General features: G+C 46.5%; 1 protein-coding gene across 1 annotated transcript in view; it reads left to right on the top strand.

Moving 5' to 3' along the window:
- The first annotated feature begins 2,164 nt into the window (after positions 1–2,164).
- ICE2 (interactor of little elongation complex ELL subunit 2) overlaps positions 2,165–16,024 on the top strand; it is a 62,867-nt gene continuing 49,007 nt past the window's right edge. The window contains exons 1-5 of the mRNA XM_060259898.1: positions 2,165–2,270; positions 4,934–5,038; positions 10,932–11,187; positions 13,762–13,881; positions 15,259–15,393. Of these exons, the coding sequence (XP_060115881.1) occupies positions 2,242–2,270; positions 4,934–5,038; positions 10,932–11,187; positions 13,762–13,881; positions 15,259–15,393 (645 nt within the window). The 5' untranslated portion in view covers positions 2,165–2,241. The remainder of the gene's footprint in view (positions 2,271–4,933; positions 5,039–10,931; positions 11,188–13,761; positions 13,882–15,258; positions 15,394–16,024) is intronic.

Raw genomic sequence — 16,024 nt, forward strand, 5'->3', positions numbered from 1 at the left:
CAGAGACTTTCCCACCCCCAAGAAGCCTTGTCTTGTAGCCTGGCTCTTTCTAAAAAAGAAGAAAAACAAAAAACTGAAATCTATCCAATACTTACTTTCCTACCAAATCTGTTTTTTACAATATAAAATCATTTACAACACAGCATATAAAATTACATTATTGGGCATATTTAAGGAGCTTGTTGGGGGGTTTTTTTTTAACTTTCCAAAAACTTTATTGAAAATTTTTGTATCATACTGAGCATCCATAAAATTATTGCAGTAATACAGATTGTCTTATATATACTTAGTATTACAATAAAACTTAATAAAAAAACACCATCAAGAAATCGTATTTACAATAGGTTACTGTAATGAAAATCAATTTCAGGCTATAGAGGTCTAGGACAAGTATTGTAACATCAAAAGTATAACATTCTTTCATAAGCCTTATTCTTAGGGATAATATGTTTTTGTTTTGTTACAAGAATTTTTGTATTTATTTTTATTTCCCTAGATTTATATCCTGCCCTTCCTGCAAGCAGGTATGTTTATTTATTGTAAATAAGTAAATACTTGAGAGAAAGTTGTAAACTGTTCGCTCTGTGGCAACCTTAGCATCACATTATCTTTTTGTCATCTAAGAAGCAGGGAAGAAAATGAAGGCAGAGAAATTCTGTAGCAAACAAAATTTATTGCTTGGACAGGAACATTTTTGTAAAATCACTATCATTTTACATGAATGTTAAAATAATTATAGTACAATTTAACCTGTTATATTGATATTATTGTACAAAAATTACTATATTTGCTTAATTTTTTTTTACTGATTTTGCAACAATATTCTGTATCGGATGGATTTACTGAGGTAACAAATTTCTGGGGCACGTTCCTGTATAAAAATGGGAACATCTTGTAATTATTTTACAAAAAAAAAATGTTACCGTTTTAAGTTCATGTTAAAATAATTTACAGGTGTGATCTGATTTCTCTTTGTTTTTTCCTGTGTTTATAACATATTTACTTATAAGCGAATTTTTAATTCGAATAGGGGAAATTGGTAAGTTATCAAATTTCACTTCAGATTTATATTATACAGCTTTAAATTGGACTGGATTAAAACGATAACGAGAGAGAATATTTAAACGAAAATATGGTAGAAATATCTCTTTGACTTTGGAAAGTAATTATAAAATAATATTAGAACGTATGGTGTATTTTTCCTTCCCTTCTTTTCTGTTTCCTATTGCTTCAGCTTTTTGAAACTAATAAAACCTTTTGAAAATTAAATAACATAATTTACACTATTATAATTACTGTACAGTCTTAGTTTCATTTTTAGTGTAATTATTGAACAAATCTGCCTCATTGTTTTCACATTTTCCACACACAAGCAACGCTGCCTTGAAATTTATTTATGCAAAAATCTTTGGAGAGAGAGCACTTTTCTCCACAAAACTGGGCTTCATAGCCACCTTGAATCACAAGGAAAAGCAGGATATGTTTCAATAAATAAATAAATATGAATATGGTATGGCTATTTAAAATTAACCAGTGAGGTATGAAATATGTTAACACCGGTGTTAATGGTGCATTATGTCTTCTCATAGGTATTTTTTTCTTTTAAGCCTGCAAAGCAAAAAGAGGACTTTTGTTAGACTTAAAGATGCTACTGTACTGGACGCCAACTTTCTTCTATTTCCCTTCTGACTACTTCGAACTAGTGACCACTGTGACATTTTAAGGATGCTGCTCACTATTTTAAACTGTAATGCTTGCTACTAACTAGGCATGTTCCTAACCTTTCAACCCCAAAAGAGAACATTTTCATCAGCTTTTTTTTAAAAAGAAAGGACATTAAAAAAAAAAAAGAAGGGCACAGAAAGTGGTAATAACCCTCTTTTTAAAAACGGGGGGATAACATAAAACAGACTCGTTCCCCTCAGCCGGCCTCCTGAGGCGTTTAATTCTCCCCGCCTCGAAGGGGAGGCGGAGAAAAGGCGGGAAGCGACGACGCTTTGCCCTCACGCAAGATGTCGCCCTCCCTCGCTTCAGCGTCTACTCCTAATTCCGCCGCCTGATTGGTCAACTTGCCTAACAGGGGCGGTACTGTTCAGGCTTCTGGGCTCTAATTAGCTAGCGTCCGCCAGGTGAGGGCGGGATCTTAATGACAGGCGTGTCCAAAGCGACGCCAACGAGGAGTGGAAAGGGAATGTTTTCCTTTCACGCTAAGCCCGGCGGCGGGGCGAGGAGGGCCGCAAAATGGCGGCAGGCGGGAAAGCGCTTAGCTGGTGAGTGGGGTGAGGCGGCTGCCGGCCGTAGGCCCTGGGTGGGGTTTGAACCTCTGGGCTATATTGAGGAAGTAGATCTCCACCTCCTCCTCTTCCAGAATCCTGCTTGGGAAGCTGGAGCTCATTTCCTTGATGCGTTACGTGACTTATGACCAGGGAGTTCTGGGTTCAGATTCCCACCGTGCCTTAGGGTTGCCAATCCCCAGGTGGGGGCAGGAGATCCCCGGGTTTGGAGGCTCTCCCCCTGCTTCAGGGTCATCAGAAAGCTTGGAGGGGAGGGAAATGTGTGCAGGGGCTTATTCCCATAGGAAATAATGGAGAATTGATCCGCGGGTATCTGGGGCTCTGGGGGGCTGTTTTTTTGAGGTAGAGGCACCATATTTGCAGCATAGCATCCGGTGCCTCTCCCCAAAATACCCCCCAAATTTCAAAAAGATTGGACCAGGGGGTCCAACTCTATGAGCCTCCCATAGAAGGTGCCCCTATCCTTCATTATTTCCTATGGAAGGAAGGCATTTAAAAAGGTGTGCGGTCCCTTTAAATGTGATGGCTGCAACTCCCTTTGGAATTCAGTTTTGCTTGGTGCAGCCTTGCTCCTGGCTCCACCCCCAATGTCTCCTGGCTTCACCCCCAAAGTCCCCAGATATTTCTTGAACTGGATTTAGCAACCCTATTGTGCCTTCTTCATAGGGCTGTTGTGGAGAGAACCGTGGAAGGGGTACCCGTGCAGAGAGTGCGCTTCCAGCAGCATCGTAGGGGGACTGAGCCAGTTTTCAAAACCCTTCTGACAGAAATAACTAGAATTCTTCATGGTTTTTTGCTACCTAATTCTGCCCTTTTATCAAGGCTTTCCTTCTTTAAGGAGCTCGGGGCAGTGTGCATGGTTTCCTGTTTTATGCTCACAACAGCCTTGCGAGATGGGCTGACATCCTTGCCCCATGAACTGGGATTTGAAACCTGGTGCAGGGAACCCCTGTGTATGCAAGGCTGCTCCAATAATGCTGCCTTGAGACCCAGATACTGTAGAGCAGGGGTGGCCAAATTGTGGCTCTTACACAAATGTTGTGTGGCTCTCAAAGCCCCCACTGCCCAGTCAGCCAGCAGCTTGGAGAATACATTTAAGTTAAAGTTGCTTTCTTTCCACCCTCCCTCCTCATCTATTGCCTTCCTTCCTTTGTTTGTCTTGTGCCTTTCAAACACCTGATGTTCATCTCTTGTGGCACTCAAAACCTGAAGTTCATTGTATATGGCTCTCACGTTAAGCAAGTTCAGCCAACCCTGTTCTGGACAGAGTTTAACTGCAGTTAAGAACGATGTCTTGCAGGGAGGGGAGTTTTGTCGAATGAAAATATCCTACACCAGGGGTGGCCAAACTTGCTTAACTTAAGAGCCACGTGCAGTAAACATCAGATGTTTGAGAGCTGTCAGACATGAACATCAGATGTTTGAGAGCAGGAAGGAAGGGAAATGAATGGGGAGGGAGGGAGAAATGAATGGAAAGAAAGCAACTTTAACTTTAAATGTATTCTCCGGGCCAGCCAATGGGGTAGCCACAGAATGTGTGTGAACAGCCACATGTGGCTCCCGAGCCATAGTTTGGCCATCCTTGTCCTACACTTCCCCCTGAACATGTACTCAAAACAGCCTTATGAGAGAGGCTCATGGGAAGGTGATATCTGACCCGGGTTCATGCAGTGTGGAAAATAATTATAAATACATCCGTAAAACAAGACCTGATTGTGCCTAACTGTTAACTGGATTGTGCTTTCTGTATTATTCATTCATTTATTTTTAAGACAAAAATTGTTTTTGTTGAGATACATAAGAAAACAAACACACAAGTAAATGAATTATGTATCCAACACAGTACAAAGAGCACCTTATAAAAGGTTATTACAACTTAAAGAAAAAGCATATCCATCTATATTCAAAATTACTAAAGCCTTTATTGTTTTTTTAATGTTATGTATTTATAAAGCATCATTGTGATGCTGAAGACCCTGTTCAAGATGAAAGTTGCATCTGGTTAATCTGTGGTTCTTTTTGTTGTGCTTATGAATACACAAATGTGTGTTATTCTCTCTTGAGAGAGCCAGTTTGGTGTAGTGGTTAAGTGCGCGGACTTTTATCTGGGAGAACCGGGTTTGATTCCCCACTCCTCCACCTGCACCTGCTGGAATAGCCTTGGGTCAGCCATAGCTCTAAATGTGCAGACTCTTATCTGGGAGAACCAGGTTGGATTCCCCACTCCTCCACTTGCACCTGCTGGAATGGCCTTGGGTCAGCCATAGCTCTAAGTGTGCAGACTCTTATCTGGCAGAACCGGGTTTGATTCCCCGCTCCTCCACTTGCACCTGCTGGAATGGCCTTGGGTCAGCCATAGCTCTAAATGTGCAGACTCTTATCTGGGAGAACCGGGTTTGATTCCCCACTCCTCCACTTGCACCTGCTGAGATGGCCTTGGGTCAGCCATAGCGTTCATAGAAGCTGTCCTTGAAAGGGCAGCTGCTGTAAAAGCACTCTTAGCCCCACGTACCTCACAGGGTGTTTGTTGTGGAGGGGGGGGGGAAGGTAGAGGAGATTGTGACCACTCTGAGATTCAGAGTGTAGGGCGGGATATAAATCCAAAATCATCTTCTTCTTCTTGTCTCACAATAAAACAGGGATACACCACCCAAGAATGGACAGGACGTATACTTTTCACATGATCTTTATGAAAAGTTTTCACTGGCTCCAACCCTCTCTGAGCTGCTGTTGCTGTCCAGAAGGTACTAGTATGCACTACTTTCCTAACTTTTGAAAGTAAATACATTATCTCTTAAGTCATACTATGTATAAGCAAGGAGAGTGGCGGGTTACTGTTCCTTGTCTTTTGCTTTGGAGTCAGTCTCACTGAGTTTCTTGGGGTTTGCTCCCCAGTAAGCGTAGGGGTTGCATCTTTAGGCTGGCTTCATACAGTCGTTTGTCTTGTGAGAGCTGCTCTGAATTTTCTGAGTACTGACTTAGAAGATCATCTGTGGGGACCAGCCACGTGAGGCAAATATTAATTGCATGCATTTTTTGACCATATAGATCTTTTCTGGTCCCTTGGTCTGCAGATGTGGGCAGTTATGCAGGAAACAGAGCCATCTTTTATATCAGGGGTGTCAAACATGCAGCCCAGGGGCTGAATCAGGCCCCCGGAAGGCTCTTATCAAGCCCCCAAGCGACTGGCTATCTTCTGCTTCATTCTCCCTCTCACTTGCTTCCTTCTGCATAACAGCTTGCTTTGCCAGGCTTGCTCAATCGCATAGGATCTACAGAGCAAAACCTCTGTTTTCTCCATTGGCTGAGGCTCCTCCCTGGGGGAAGAAGTGGGGAAGGCAGAGCTTGTTTTTCCAGGCTCTCTCAATCGCACAGCAGAGCTACTAAGCCCAGCCTCTCTTCCTTCAGTGTGGTGTAGTGGTTAAGTGTGTGGACTTTTATCTGGGAGAACCGGGTTTGATTTCCCACTCCTCCACTTGCACCTGCTGGAGTGGCCTTGGGTTAGCCATAGCTATCGCAGGAGTTGTCCTTGAAAGGGCAGCTGCTGGGAGAGCCCTCTCAGCCCCACCAACCTCACAGGGTCTCTGTTGTGGGAGAAGGAGATATAGGAGATTGTAAGCCGCTCTGAGTCTCTGATTCAGAGAGAAGGGTGGGGTATAAATCTGCAGTCTTCTGCTATTGGCTGAGGCTCCTCCTTCCCCTGTCCCCTGGGGAAGGAAGGAAAGAGTCACAGCTTCTTTTGCCCAGTTCCCTGGATCCCACGGGAGAAATACAAAGAATGCACCTTTAAGACCGACGACTGCTAATATTTTAAACATGTTTTAAGTTTTCTTTTAAAAATATTTAATTGTGTTTGTCTGTGTCTGATATAAAGTTTATATTTCTGCTACCTATTCTTAAATAAATACACACATGGCCTGGCCCGACATGGCCCAGCCCAACAATGTGTCATGGTTGTCAGATCCGGCCCTCATAACAAATGAATTTGACAGCCCTGTATATGTTCCTTCCCAGGAACTGAAACCACAGGGAGAGGCCTTCTGGACTGTCCCAGCAATAAATGAAGCTGGTCTGGTGGGTGAATGGGACAGGGCCTTTTCAGTGGCAGTACCATGATTGTGGAACAGCCCCCCCCTCCCCCCCCCCGCTTTCGATCTTCAGAAGGCAACTGAAGACAGTTTTATCTAGGACTGCATTTGATTGATTTAGCTTTTTGTTTATTGGCAGTCCCGACTGGAGATTTTAAATTGTGAACTTTTAGGTACTTTTTTACAGCTGAATTTATAGGGTAATCTGTCTTAAGTTCTGTAAGGGGTAAAAGCGGCTAATCGTTTAAATCAGGGGAAACCAGACTCGCTTAACGTTAGAGCCACACAGAATAAATGTCAGATGTGTGAGAGCTGCAAAACATGAACATCAGACGTTTGAAGGAAGGAAGGACGGACAATAGAGGGGGGAGGGAGAAGTGGAAAGGAAGCAATTTTAACTTTAAATACATTCTCCAAGTCATCGGCTGGCTTGGCTTGAAGATGTGATTTAAAGAGACCAATGCCTTCTCCAAGCCAGCTAACAGGGCAGTGGGGGCTTTGAGAGCCACATGTGGCTCCCGAATAAATCACATTTCAGCTGCAGTCTGGCCAGCTTGTAGAGTCCTGTCAGGTTCCATTACTTTTAGTCTGGTGGAAACCTGTGCTGCTCATTTTATTCTGGAGGGCATTTCCCCAAAGCTGTTTTATTCTCTTGCACCTACTTCCTCAAAACACACGGTGGGCACATGGTTCCTTAGCGGGAAGCCCTTATCTGATGGCCAGCCCTGTAGCCTGTGAGTGTGGGAATTTCAGGAAGGCAGAACTTAGGATGCAGAGAGATGGCAGGTACATCTCGCAAAAAAAAAATCCTTCAGAATTGGCAGATCTGCTCCCGCTCTCTCCCAGGAAAAGTTGCGATCCGGCGCAGAGAGCAGGTGGCCAGCAAGAAGATTCCATTTACATAAAGAGAGAGCCAGTTTGGTGTAGTGGTGAAGTGAGCGGACTCTTATCTGGGAGAACCGGGTTTGATTCCCCACTCCTCCACTTGCACCTGCTGGAATGGCCTTGGGTCAGCCATAGCTCTAAGTGTGCAGACTCTTATCTGGGAGAACCGGGTTGGATTCCCCACTCCTCCACTTGCAGCTGCTGGAATGGCCTTGGGTCAGCCATAGCTCTAAGTGTGCAGACTCTTATCTGGGAGAACCGGGTTTGATTCTCCACTCCTCCACTTGCACCTGCTAGCATGGCCTTGGGTCAGCCATAGCTCTGGCAGAGGTTGTCCTTGAAAGGGCAGCTGCTGTGAGAGCTCTCTCAGCCCCACCCACCTCACAGGGAGTCTGTTGTGGGGAGGGGAAGGAAAGGCGATTGTGAGCCGCTCTGAGACTCTTCAGAATGGAGGGCGGGATATAAATCCAATATCTTCATCTACCTCACAGGGTGTCTGTTGTGGGGGAGGAAGGTAAAGGAGATTGTGAGCCGCTCTGAGACTCTTCGGAGTGGAGGGCGTGATATAAATTCAATATCTTCATCTACCTCACAGGGTGTCTGTTGTGGGGGAGGAAGGGAAAGGAGATTGTGAGCCGCTCTGAGACTCTTCAGAGTGGAGGGCGGGATATAAATCCAATATCTTCATCCACCTCACAGGGTGTCTGTTGTGGGGGAGGAAGGGAAAGGAGATTGTGAGCCACTCTGAGACTCTTCAGAGTGGAGGGCAGGATATAAATCCAATATCTTCATCCACCTCACAGGGTGTCTGTTGTGGGGGAGGAAGGGAAAGGAGATTGTGAGCCGCTCTGAGACTCTTCGGAGTGGAGGGCGGGATATAAATCCAATATCTTCATCCACCTCACAGGGTGTCTGTTGTGGGGGAGGAAGGGAAAGGAGATTGTGAGCTGCTCTGAGACTCTTCAGAGTGGAGGGCGGGATATAAATCCAATATCTTCATCCACCTCACAGGGTGTCTGTTGTGGGGGAGGAAGGGAAAGGAGATTGTGAGCTGCTCTGAGACTCTTCGGAGTGGAGGGCGGGATATAAATCCAATATCTTCATCCACCTCACAGGGTATCTGTTGTGGGGGAGGAAGGGAAAGGAGATTGTGAGCCGCTCTGAGACTCTTCGGAGTGGAGGACGGGATATACATCCAATATCTTCATCTACTTCACAGGGTGTCTGATGTGGGGGAGGAAGGGAAAGGAGATTGTGAGCCGCTCTGAGGCTCTTCGGAGTGGAGGGCGGGATATAAATCCAATATCTTCATCTACCTCACAGGGTGTCTGTTGTGGGGGAGGAAGGGAAAGGAGATTATGAGCCGCTCTGAGACTCTTCAGAGTGGAGGGCGGGATATAAATCCAATATCTTCATCCACCTCACAGGGTGTCTGTTGTGGGGGAGGAAGGGAAGGAGATTGTGAGCCGCTCTGAGACTCTTCGGAGTGGATGGCGAGATATAAATCCAATATCTTCATCTACCTCACAGGGTGTCTGTTGTGGGGGAGGAAGGGAAAGGAGATTGGGAGCCGCTCTGAGACTCTTCGGAGTGGAGGGCGGGATATAAATCCAATATCTTCATCTACCTCATGGGGTGTCTGTTGTGGGGGAGGAAGGTAAAGGAGATTGTGAGCCGCTCTGAGACTCTTTGGAGTGGAGGGCGGGATATAAATCCAATATCTTCATCTACCTCACAGGGTGTCTGTTGTGGGGAAGGAAGGGAAAGGAGATTGTGAGCCGCTCTGAGACTCTTTGGAGTGGAGGGCGGGATATAAATCCAATATCTTCATCTACCTCACAGGGTGTCTGTTGTGGGGGAGGAAGGGAAAGGAGATTATGAGCCGCTCTGAGACTCTTCAGAGTGGAGGGCGGGATATAAATCCAATATCTTCTTCTTCATCTAAAGAACCGGGCAGCCAATACAAGCGGAAAGGCGGGGGGGGGGAGGGCGTGAGATTATTTTGGTTTGTACTCGACCACAGGCTTTTGACAGTGGCACGCAGCGAAGCTATCCTGACGGCCTGCCATCCCAGCCCGCGTCAAAGTGTAGCTAATTTAAGCTGCTAGAATCGCTCGACATGCCCACATCGGGCACATCTGAGTCAGCACCTCGTTGGAGGTAGCAGCTTAATTAATTTTGCCAGTTCGTGCCACGAGGATGGACGTGTTCTCATATTCTGAGAGACAGCTGTGTGGTATTATTAAGAGCTATAGACATGATACTGTTGAGACGGCGTCCCAGTGTGTAAATCAAGGTGCTTTTTTGGGGGGGGAAACCAGATCAGCAGTTAACACTTGATTTAGTTAATCTAAAATGTGCTTATTACTAAGCACGCTTATGCTAAAATAATTAAGAGTTAAGCGAGCTGTATCGTATCGGGGTAGTGTTTGGAACGCCAACCCTGTAATTGCTAGCAGTGCTGTAGGACTTCTGCACTGCAAAGTAGCGTTCCGAGAAAAATACTCTGGCTAGGACCCAAAGCAGTGAAAGACTGGGGTGGGAGGGGGGGGGAATGTTTTTGTTCAACAGCCCCACATGCCACGTGGCAAGCCGCTCGTGAAACAGAAAGCAGTTCTGAAAGCAGCCTGAGAATGTGGCATTTGGAGAGAAGGAGGGAAGATGTTGGCTGCCCAAAGAAATAGGGCCAAAAAATTGCTTTGATTCTAGCTCAGGCCCCTAGAATGAGCTGACGTAGCTATTGAAATCCTGGCCACTGGGTTGCAGTATGCAGGCTTTCTGTTTGGTTGGTTGGTTTGTACATACAAACATATGAAGCTGCCTTAAACTGAGTCAGACCTGTGGTTGCGGAGGGACGGTGGCTCAGGGGTAGAGCATCTGCTTGGTAAGCAGAAGGTCCCAGGTTCGATCCCTAGCATCTCCAGCAAAAAAAGGGTCCAGGCAAGTAGGCGTGAAAAACCTCAGCTTGAGACCGGGAGAGCTGCTGCCAGTCTGAGTAGACAATACTGGCTTTGATGGGCCAAGGGTCTGATTCAGTATAAGGCAGCTTCGTACGATCATCAAGGTAGGTATTGCCTACTCGGACTGGCAGCACCTCTCCAGGGCCACAGGTTGGAGTCTTCTATATAATGTCCTGCCAGATCTTTTTTGACTGGAGATGCTGGGGATTGAACCTGGGACCTTCTGCATGCCAAGCCTTAGTATCCAAGTGTCATTGGGTTGGTTATGTGTGTTCAGAGTAATTCAAATACAAGGCTTGGCTCTTCATGATTCCCTTTCCCCCAAAAATAATAGAAGATGATGATATCAGATTTATACCCTGTCCTCCACTCTGAATCTCAGAGTGGCTCACAATCTCCTTTACCTCCCTCCCCCACAACAGACACCCTGTGAGGTAGGTGGGGCTGAGAGAGCTCTCACAGAAGCTGCCCTTTCAAGGACAGCTGTGCAAGAGCTATGGCTGGCCTAAGGCCATTCCAGCAGCTGCAAGTGGAGGAGTGGGGGAATCAAACCCAGTTCTCTCAGATAAGAGTCCACATACTTAACCACTACACCAAAAACACATGTTTAAAATATGCTGTACTTTTTACAAACGTTGCTCTATTTGAATGGGAATCTTGGCTTTTATTCATAATAAAACCTGAATATTTGTTGTGTGCTTTAGAAGTACAGAAGGCAGTACAGACCAATCGAAGCCTGAACAAGAAAACAAGACTTCTGGAGAACAAGGATCGGTTCAAACCGGAGTTAAGTCTTCAGAGAATTCTGCGCCTTTCCAAGAACCCAGAGTTCCTTATCCTTACGTTTCCAGTTTGACAGAGAGAGAGCAGAGGAGATACCTATTCCTGTTGTCTACCTACTTCAATGCAGAGCCCAGCCTGATCGATCGATCGGAACAAAGTGATTATTCACAGTACCTTGTAAGTGGCTGGATTTTTCCCTGGTCCATAAGATAGCGACGACCATTTGCAAATAAGATGAACAAATAACCAGAACTTCATCTGCCTATAGCAGCGCTGTAGCCGATTTGCATACACTGGGGGTCTCCAATCTTTTTTAACCCATGGGCACCTTCAGAAGTCTAACGCAGCATGGTAGGTAGAGCCGCAGAATGGCTGCAGAGGCAGAACCAGCCACAAAGTTATTGCTGCTGCAGTGTAACTTCAGCAACACCGTGAAGAAGAAGATGATGATATTGGATTTATATCCCGCCCTCCACTACGGAGAGTCTCAGAGCGGCTCACAATCTCCTTTCCCTTCCTCCCCCACAACAGACACCCTGTGAGGTAGATGAAGATATTGGATTTATATCCCACCCTCCACTCCGAAGAGTCTCAGAGCGGCTCACAATCTCCTTTCCCTTCCTCCCCCACAACAGACACCCTGTGAGGTAGATGAAGATATTGGATTTATATCCCGCCCTCCACTCTGAAGAGTCTCAGAGCGGCTCACAATCTACTTTCCCTTCCTCCCTCACAACAGACACCCTGTGAGGTAGATGAAGATATTGGATTTATATCCCGCCCTCCACTCCGAAGAGTCTCAGAGTGGCTCACAATCTCCTTTACCTTCCTCCTCCACAACAGACACCCTGTGAGGTAGATGAAGATATTGGATTTATATCCTGCCCTCCACTCTGAAGAGTCTCAGAGCGGCTCACAATCTCCTTTCTCTTCCTCCCCCACAACAGACACCCTGTGAGGTAGATGAAGATATTGGATTTATATCCCGCCCTCCACTCCAAAGAGTCTCAGAGTGGCTCACAATCTACTTTCCCTTCCTCCCTCACAACAGACACCCTGTGAGGTAGATGAAGATATTGGATTTATATCCCGCCCTCCACTCCGAAGAGTCTCAGAGCGGCTCACAATCTCCTTTACCTTCCCCCCCCCCCCCACAACTGACACCCTGTGAGGTAGATGAAGATATTGGATTTATATCCCGCCCTCCACTCCGAAGAGTCTCAGAGCAGCTCACAATCTCCTTTACCTTCCCCCCCCCCCACAACTGACACCCTGTGAGGTAGATGAAGATATTGGATTTATATCCCGCCCTCCACTCCGAAGAGTCTCAGAGCGGCTCACAATCTCCTTTACCTTCCCCCCCCCCACAACTGACACCTGTGAGGTAGATGAAGATATTGGATTTATATCCCGCCCTCCACTCCGAAGAGTCTCAGAGCAGCTCACAATCTCCTTTCCCTTCCTCCCCCACGACAGACACCCTGTGAGGTGGGTGGGGCCAAGAGGGCTCTCACAGCAGCTGCCCTTTCAAGAACAGCTCTTCGGAGAGCTCTGGCTGACCCAAGGCCATGCTAGCAGGTGCAAGTGGAGGAGTGGGGAATCAAACCCGGTTCTCCCAGATAAGAGTCCGCGCACTTAATCACTACACAAAACTGGCTCTCCATATGAAGATCCTTGTCCTTGTGAAGATCCTTGTGCTTGCGGTGGCAGCTGCTGCCGAAGCAGCGTTTTTTAAAAATCTGCGTAACCAATCAAATATGGTCCATCGAAAGCCCCACCTGGCTCCACCCATTTCGAAAACCACTCGATAGGCTCTAGGAAAGGTGTGAGCAGGTGCCATGACGCCCCCCTTTCACTTCCCTTCTCTCCACCACCACTGTATGCCTGTTTTTTGGGGGGGAGGGGGTGATAAATGGGTTCCCCTTGAACCCCCAAATGATAAAACAAAGTCAGTCAGATAGATCTGTTCCGAACTTTTACTGATATCAGTAGGAGCCGTACTCCCAGGCAAGCTCAAAGTACAGAATAACAAAAATACATTCTATAGCTATCACCGGCCGCAAGGACCCTCCCCTGTCTCTCTCATTGGATGAGATAGCAAGGTTTACAACATTCTGGTCCACCTTACATATCAGCTCCTTAATATGAGCCCCCACCTTTAACATGTATCCCACGTCCATGCAAATAAAGCTGAGCGTGAAAAGTGAATATGCATAAAGCTGTTAAGAATGCTCAATGTCCACCTGTATACCCCATCCCATAACCTTTGCCACACTTTGTCACATCTCGCTGGCAAGATGGCCTTGAGATGTACCAAACTCTGTCTAAAACAGAGAGTTCACTGAAAGCCGCCTTGAGCCCATTAGGGGAGGGCGGGATATAAATCTGATAAAATAAGTAAAATACGCAGCATCCCTAAATTTCACTCCTGCTTCTCTGTTGGCTAAAGTTAACCCTTGCACCTCTGGTTTCACTTCAGCTCAAACACCAAATTCATTTCCCTCACGGGGAGGGGATTGCACTGATTAGACACCCTGATGACAGATTGTGGAGGGACTGTGTTGTGTTGGCCCTATAAAGAGGTATTATGCTTTTCTCTTCGTCTGCAACTGAGCTGGTAAAAGTGTTCTCTTCCCTTTAAAATCATGGGTGTATGTAAATGTGAGCATGTTTAACGTATGGGGAAATGGTTACTAATGCAATAGCAAAATGGAACTCTTTCATTTAGTGCAGGCTGGTCTTTCGTTTCAGCAAATGAAAGAATTTGTGAGCAAAGAGGTTGCGGAGTTTCTGAAGTTTGCTCAGAATGCTGCAAGGACGTGTGCTGAAGATTATAACTCCATCTCTGAAGAGGCATTGCTTTACTCCAAGGTAACAAGCGCAAGTCCTGACCCGAGAGCCCAGGATGAGCAGGGTCGGTTCTGGTTGGCCCTTGGATGGAGACAGCCAAGGAAGTCATAAGAACATAAGAGAAGCCATGTTGGATCAGGCCAGTGGCCCATCCAGTCCAACACCCTGTGTCACATAAGAGCATAAGAGAAGCCAAGTTGGATCAGGCCAGTGGCCCATCCAGTCCAACACCCTGTGTCACATAAGAACATAAGAGAAGCCATGTTGGATCAGGCCAGTGGCCCATCCAGTCCAACACCCTGTGTCACATAAGAGAAGCCAAGTTGGATCAGGCCAGTGGCCCATCCAGTCCAACACCCTGTGTCACATAAGAGAAGCCAAGTTGGATCAGGCCAGTGGCCCATCCAGTCCAACACCCTGTGTCACATAAGAGAAGCCAAGTTGGATCAGGCCAGTGGCCCATCCAGTCCAACACCCTGTGTCACACAGTGACCACAAAAAAACCCCCAACCCAAGTACCATCAGGAGGTCCACCAGTGGGGCTAGAAGCCCTCTCACTGTGCCCCTCCCAAGCACCAAGAATACAGAGCATCACTGCCCCAGACAGAGAGTTCCAACAATATGCTGTGGCTAATAGCCAATGATGAACCTCTGCTCCAGATGTTTACCCACTCCCCTCTTGAAGCTATGCTTGTAGCCGCCACCACCTCATGTGGCAGCGAATTCCACGTGTTCCTCACCCTTTGGGTGAAGAAGGACTTCCTTTTATGATGTTCTAACCCGACTGCTCAGCGATTCCATCGAATGCCCACGAGTTCTCGTATCGCGAGAAAGTTGTTATGCAGAGGCAGGCAATGACAAACCATCTCTGGACATACCTTGCCTTGAAAACCTCGCAGGGTTGCCATGCGTCAGCTGTGAATTAATGGCAGGGGGAATTAAAATAAGTAAGAGGAAAGGATTGGTTTGGTTCCTCTTTCTGTTTAGTAAGCATAGCTTAAAAACTAGTCTTATAAATGTAATTCTTACATGTTAAAAAAAAAAATACTGTGACAGGGCAGAAGCCGTGTAGGTCACCATTGTATGTTCTGTGTGTGGCTAATGTGGAAAAAGAAAGAGTGAGGAGTGATTCCTACACAGATGTCAACACTGGGCTTTTATGAATCCATTTGGAAAATTAAAATCGCTTTATTTAATTCTGACATACTGGCACCTGTGTGGGCAGCGAAAGCAGCATAACGGGCTGGCTACTGATAGCTTTTGGGGAACCTCCACAGTTTGGACACCCTTGTTCTGTCGCAGACCAGATTGGCTACCTTCTGAACCTAGTAGAATTTTTTTGTAACCGGTTCCACTGTTGTAGATTATTCTGCTTTACACCTTTCTTCCTCCCAACAGAGGTTTTTAAGCTCTTGCATTGGCTCTGTGAAGAAATATCCTGAATCTTACGTCCTGCATGAAGTTACCAGCATCATGGGGGGCAAGTTTAGCACGGAACTGACTTTAAAACTGGAAGCCAGCCTTGTTGCTCTGGTAAGGTGTGCTTGGTAGGTTAATGGGTGAAGAGACGCAGTATCATGTTTTCCTAGGGCTGTGGCTCTCTGAGAGCCAGTTTGGTGTAGTGGTTAAGTGTGCAGACTCTTGTCTGGGAGAACCGGGTTTGATTCCCCACTCCTCCACTTGCACCTGCTGGAATGGCCTTGGGTCAGCCATAGCTGTTGTAGGAGTTGTCCTTGAAAGGGCAGCTTCTGTGAGAGCTCTCTCAGCACCACCTACCTCACAGGGTGTATGTTGTGGGGGAAGGAGATAAAGGAGATTGTGAGCTGCTCTGAGACTCTTGATTCAGAGAGAAGGGCGGGGTATAAATCAGCAGTCTTCTTCTCTGTGGCCATAATGTCCACTCCGGTTAGGAAGAGAGATGCTGTTGCCAGTCATGGTTATGCTTCAGGTGTGTCCTGTTCTGCTGCCATAAGCGAACCCCTCTCTGGTTGAAGACCTCCACTGTGGGAGAGCCGCCCTCTTGAGAGCCAGTTTGGTATAGTGGTGAAGTGAGCGGACTCTTACCTGGGAGAAATGGGTTTGATTCCCCACTTCTCCACTTGCAGCTGCTGGAATGGCCTTGGATCAGCCAGAGCTCTCTTATCTGGGAGAACCGGGTTTGATT

This window comes from Heteronotia binoei, chromosome 19 (genome assembly GCF_032191835.1).
Source record: "Heteronotia binoei isolate CCM8104 ecotype False Entrance Well chromosome 19, APGP_CSIRO_Hbin_v1, whole genome shotgun sequence".
Lineage (NCBI taxonomy): Eukaryota > Metazoa > Chordata > Lepidosauria > Squamata > Gekkonidae > Heteronotia > Heteronotia binoei.